General features: G+C 41.9%; 1 protein-coding gene across 1 annotated transcript; it reads left to right on the top strand.

Moving 5' to 3' along the window:
• The first annotated feature begins 1,193 nt into the window (after positions 1-1,193).
• LOC120454954 (probable cytochrome P450 4s3) lies at positions 1,194-4,340 on the top strand. Its single transcript, XM_039640733.2, has 4 exons — positions 1,194-1,496; positions 1,744-2,197; positions 2,293-2,999; positions 3,456-4,340. The coding sequence occupies exons 1-4, from the start codon at positions 1,346-1,348 to the stop codon at positions 3,632-3,634; spliced, it is 1,491 nt and encodes a 496-aa protein (XP_039496667.1). The 5' UTR covers positions 1,194-1,345; the 3' UTR covers positions 3,635-4,340.
• The last annotated feature ends 1,134 nt before the right edge of the window (positions 4,341-5,474 follow it).

Genomic DNA, 5,474 nt, shown 5'->3' with positions numbered 1-5,474 from the left:
CCATCCGCAATTGATAAGCCTTATATGCACAGCCTAGAAATAGTTGGGATGTGAACAATGCATTTTATTGAAATTATACTATAATCAGATTAATCACTCAAGCAGTAATCAGTCAGCCCGTAGGTTAAACTATCACATTCACTTAATTACACTGATTAATTTTGTTTGCCAGGTGTGTGATCTTCGCTAGTTTAAGTTACTAAGCCGGTAAACAGCATTGTGAACTATAAGTTTTATTGTTGAAATATAACCGCCTTGTATAGTTTCACAAGATAAGATTTGGCGAAAAAAGGAACACAAGCAAATTTTAGTTTATTTCAGTGAAAAAGATGAACTTTGCCCTCAACAGCATTAATGTTTTTAATGAATTTTTTTGTTTTACAACTTAAGATGAAGAGAAAAAAGAACCTGTTCTAAAGGGGAGCTTTACTGTAACATACTTAAAAGACAACCACATCTTCTAAGTGGGTCAACGGCAACCTCATTTCTGCCGTTCGTACGACGATCGGTGTAATAGAACTCGTTTTTGGCACCGCACTTATGCGATGATATAGACCCCCACGTTCCGTCGTCCACCTCATTGGGATCCTCAATTTGGCGAGCGATTCGCTACACCTGTTCGATCGTATGCATACCTTTCAATACTTTCATTGCATTTAATCATGTAGCTGACATGTTCAGCTAAAGCGTGGCTACTTGTATAAAAAACTACTACTTTATATAATATGTATGGTATATACATATATGTACAATATAGATGAAGTATATGAAAATAAGATAGCAATATTCATCTTTTAAGCACATCTCTAAAATGTTGCGTTTTTTTAGTTTGTTTTCCGACATAATCAAGTTTCGAGCACGTAAATTTTTGCTTATGACCAAAGTGGTTTGGGGCGTACTTTGAACAATTAATCAGTTTTGGCTACGCAATATTTTGTAGCTGTTTGTAGGTCAAAAAGTGGTCCGATCAAAAGGAAAAAAAAGACGATTGGCACAAAGAGAAGAAATGAGAGAGTTTGTAAACGCTGTCCGTTGTCATAAACCTGGTGTCCGCCTATCGCCAATTGGAGGGCATCCAGAGTGCCCCACCTTGGCGATCTGCTATCTGTCGAGACCCAGAGCTCGGACCATATACCACATATGTACGCCGCATATTATAACCCCAGACCCACAAATCAGACAGCAGCGTTCCGAGTGAAAATTAGTTGCAAACGAGCCGCACCGTCGAGCAGTTCGCTAAAACTTCAAGTTCGCGAATTCATCACTTTACCAAGTTCTCACTTGATTTATATTGCAGTCATTCTTGGTGTCGTTGAGTCAGTACTAAACTGAAAACGGTGGCGAAATGAGCACTTTGGCACTGTTGGCTTTCGTCCTTTGGGCTGCTTTTCTGCGCTATCTGCCCAAGATTCTCAATTTTCTGAGGCTACAGAGATTTGCGAAAACTCTGCCGGGTCCCACGATTGGCGAACTGATTGAAAATGTAAAAAAAGGCGGTGAGTTTGTGCAAAGAGACTTGAAAAAGTGCATTCAATACCTATGAAATGGTTCTACATTTTATTACGCATACGCAGCGTTGCCCTTGCTGCTGTAATTCTACTCGCATGCAATTGGCATAACTTACAAGGTCGTTAATTCTACTTTAAACTGAATTAATGTTGCTTCATGTAAACGTGCCTCATATTCACTTTATACTTTGTAATGATTATTTAATTAATTGAATTCCTTTATAAAACCAAACAGAGATCCTCAACTGGCTGAAGGAGCTGAGGGAGAAGCACGGTCCGGTATTCCGCATCTGGTTTGGCAAGGATCTGATGGTGATGTTCACGGATCCGGAGGACATCAAGCAGCTGCTCGGCAACAACCAGTTGCTAACCAAGTCGCGGAACTACGAGCTGCTGGAGCCCTGGCTGGGCAAGGGTCTGCTCACGAATGGCGGCGAGTCCTGGCATCGTCGCCGAAAGCTCCTCACTCCAGGCTTCCACTTCCGCATCCTTGGCGAGTTCAAGGAGCCCATGGAGGAGAACTGCCGCATCCTGGTGCGTCGTCTGAGTACCAGGGCCAATGGCGAATCCTTCGACATCTATCCATACATCACCCTCTTCGCCCTGGACGCCATCTGCGAAACGGCCATGGGCATCAAGAAGCACGCCCAGCTGCAGAGCGACTCCGAGTATGTGCAAGCTGTTCAATCGTAAGTATACATAATAAAACTAATTTAAAACCTACTTGTTTAATGCGCAGAATTTCCCTTTCTTTTTATTAAAATCACTGCAATCATTCTTTCAGTATTTGCCGTGTGATGCACAAGCAGAGTTTCTCCTTCTGGCAACGACTGAACGTGTTCTTCAAGCACACAAAGCCCGGAAAGGAACGGGCGGCAGCTCTAAAGGTGCTCCACGAAGAGACGAATCGGGTGATACGGCTGCGCCGGGAGCAGCTGATCCAGGAGCGCAACGAATCCCGCCCAGAAGCGGATCAGGACGATGTGGGCGCCAAGCGGCGACTGGCCTTCCTCGACATGCTGCTGCTCACCCAAATGGAGGGCGGTGCGGAGCTGAGCGACACCGATATTCGCGAGGAGGTGGACACCTTCATGTTCGAGGGCCACGACACCACCAGTTCGGCCATCGCATTCGCCCTGAGTTTGCTGTCCAAAAATCCTGCCGTGCAGCAGCGCGCCTTCGAGGAGGCCACTGAACTGGAGGGCAGGGAGAAGGAATCGATGCCCTATTTGGAGGCGGTGATCAAAGAGACGCTGCGCATCTACCCCTCGGTGCCGTTCTTCTCAAGGAAGGTCCTCGAGGATCTGGAAGTGGGCAAGTTGACGGTGCCCAAGGGCGCGTCCATAAGCTGCCTCATCTACATGCTCCATCGCGATCCCAAGAACTTCCCCGATCCCGAGCGTTTCGATCCGGATCGCTTCCTGCTCAACGAGAAGCAAATGCATCCGTTTGCCTTCGCCGCTTTCAGCGCCGGACCTAGAAATTGCATTGGTAAGTTCACCTAGGGAATAACCTTATCTACTTCAGAAGTTTGTTGTAAAACTGATTTTTTGGTTTTTAGAAATTGTGATTTAAAATTCGTATTATATAGGGGTGAAGGTCATACGAATTTGCTTTGCAAAAAAACATTTCTTAATTAAAGAAGTGATAAGAACAGGAAATTTTCGGATGCCCGGTTCACAAGAAGATTAAGCAGTTTAAAATAGACTTTTTTATTATTAGAGAACTTAAATCATATTTATAAATTATTTGTTGATAATGCTAGCATTATTTCAAAATACAAACACCTCACAGATCAAAGTTCATAAACATAGGATGAGTACTTATAACAACAAAATGCAGCTAAATATTATTTTAAAGACTAAAAGCTAATTGATCTGAGAAAAGGCTTCACCGCGAATCTAGTAGTTACTGTAGTACTTATGTACTTAACTTGTTTATTTTCAGGTCAAAAGTTCGCCATGTTGGAGCTGAAGACCTCGCTCTCGACGCTCCTGAGAAGCTATCGCCTTCTGCCCGACGAGGATCATCAGCCACAGCCGTTGGCCGAGTTGGTGACCAAAAGTGGAAATGGCATTAGACTTCGGCTCTTGCCACGAGATCAGAACGCAACCATAAGGCCATAAAGCATAAGGCCATTATCTCTATCTATGATTTCTAGTTTTTTAGGCCACCATCATCGTCTAGATTAAGTTAAGCTAACGATATAGTGAACAATGAAAAACATTTCTGGCACAGTGACGCACTTTGAAAGGCGCAGCTGGGGGCCCGTTTCTTATCACGTACAACCTTGCCATATAGATTAGAAAAAACTTGGATCATTGTTTTGTTTTTTTTTTTTTTATTGTTTATTTTTCGCTTTGAACTTTGAAAAATACAATCGATCATATACATATATACACGGCTAAAGAGGTATATATATATGTGCATGTATATGGGTGCTGGGCTTTATTTGTGGTTAACATCCAGAGCCAGCAAACAAAAAAATAGTTATACTTTTTTTATATATATATATATATATGTGTATTTTGGGTGTACGACGATCTCCTTCTACAAACTACATACACAGACATACTTATTGCTCTCCAGAGTCCCCGTAAATCCAAAACTATCCGTCGTCCGTGCTCGTGTTCCCTGACAATTCCTTAAACTACCGATCCCAATAGATCTGAACTTAGGACCACTTCTTGCTGCAATACCATCGTTTAATATTTCTTGTACAACTAGTTAAATTCCTTTACCATAAATATATATTTATATATATTTACTTTATGTATGACCGTAGTTGTCTGGTAGATATTCACATAAACATATTTTTGGATTTTTATATTATTATTTTGTTTGTTTCTTTGTTTGTTTGTATTTGTATTTAGTTGGTATAGTATACTATATCCCTAACTAGATTGCCTTCAATTTCCGTTTGTGTTTCGGTTGTTGTGCCCTCTCAAAGGGCTCGCTATGAAGTCAAGTCCCGATCTGAGTGTATATATATGTATGTGTATATATATTTGTCATTATCTATTTTTTTAGGTAGGTGTAAGCGAGTTTTTTGTTTTGTTTGGCGCTTTCTGCCTTAAAGCTTAGCAGGAAACAATTCGTCTATGGGATTAGTTAGAGGCGGCTAATGATATGATATGGCTAACGTAGGTTCGAATAAAGTACATATATATATGCAATATACATATGTATATAGCATAGCTGATGGATCGCGGGGCTTTCGGGATCCGTGCAGGAGGAGTGGAAGATTGTAAAATACTGTTACTTTGGCTCTAGTGACCGAGGGCTATGCCACGTTTATGCGCAAGCTTAAGTTTTTGATCATTCTGATACTTCGTATATTTACAAACAGCAAATCGTTGATATTTTCTAACATAATCTGTTCACCAATATTTGATTTTTAAATATATATATTCATAGAGTTTATTGTTTTTTTTAATCATATGGCTACTTCTTTAAGTGGCGCTTGTATTTGAATTTATCCTTGCTTTACTAAACGGTAGGAAATGTAAACATTTTTCGAAATTTTCTTCTGAATTTTTCGAAATTTTCTTCTGAATTTTTCTTCACTAGAAAAGATTTTGACAAAATCTCCATATCCGATTTTCTTTCCGATAAAGGTATTTTACTTAGTCCGCTTATCAATTTTTCCTCCATAATGATATAGTTAGTTATGCGCATAAACGTGGCAATTATTTCTGGCTGTTGTTTGTGGAGGCTAACAGGGATCGGGAAAGCCGCGCTTGGAATGATGAACCGTCTTAGTCGGTCGACTGCCGGGATCACAGCCAGGGGATGCAGATGGTGCGGCAGACGTCACGTCGATGGGCATGTGGATGTGGCTCCTCGCCCATCTGTCCGCCGCCACCGCCACCGCCACCGCCTCCTGCCCCTGGATTGGCCCCGCCCACTGCTCCACCTCCACCTCCACCACCGCTACCGCTACCGCCGCCTCCAAACTTGAAGAAC

Source organism: Drosophila santomea, chromosome X (assembly GCF_016746245.2).
Source record: "Drosophila santomea strain STO CAGO 1482 chromosome X, Prin_Dsan_1.1, whole genome shotgun sequence".
In the NCBI taxonomy this organism is placed as follows: Eukaryota; Metazoa; Arthropoda; class Insecta; order Diptera; family Drosophilidae; genus Drosophila; species Drosophila santomea.
This window is presented reverse-complemented; position numbering and strand designations above follow the sequence as displayed.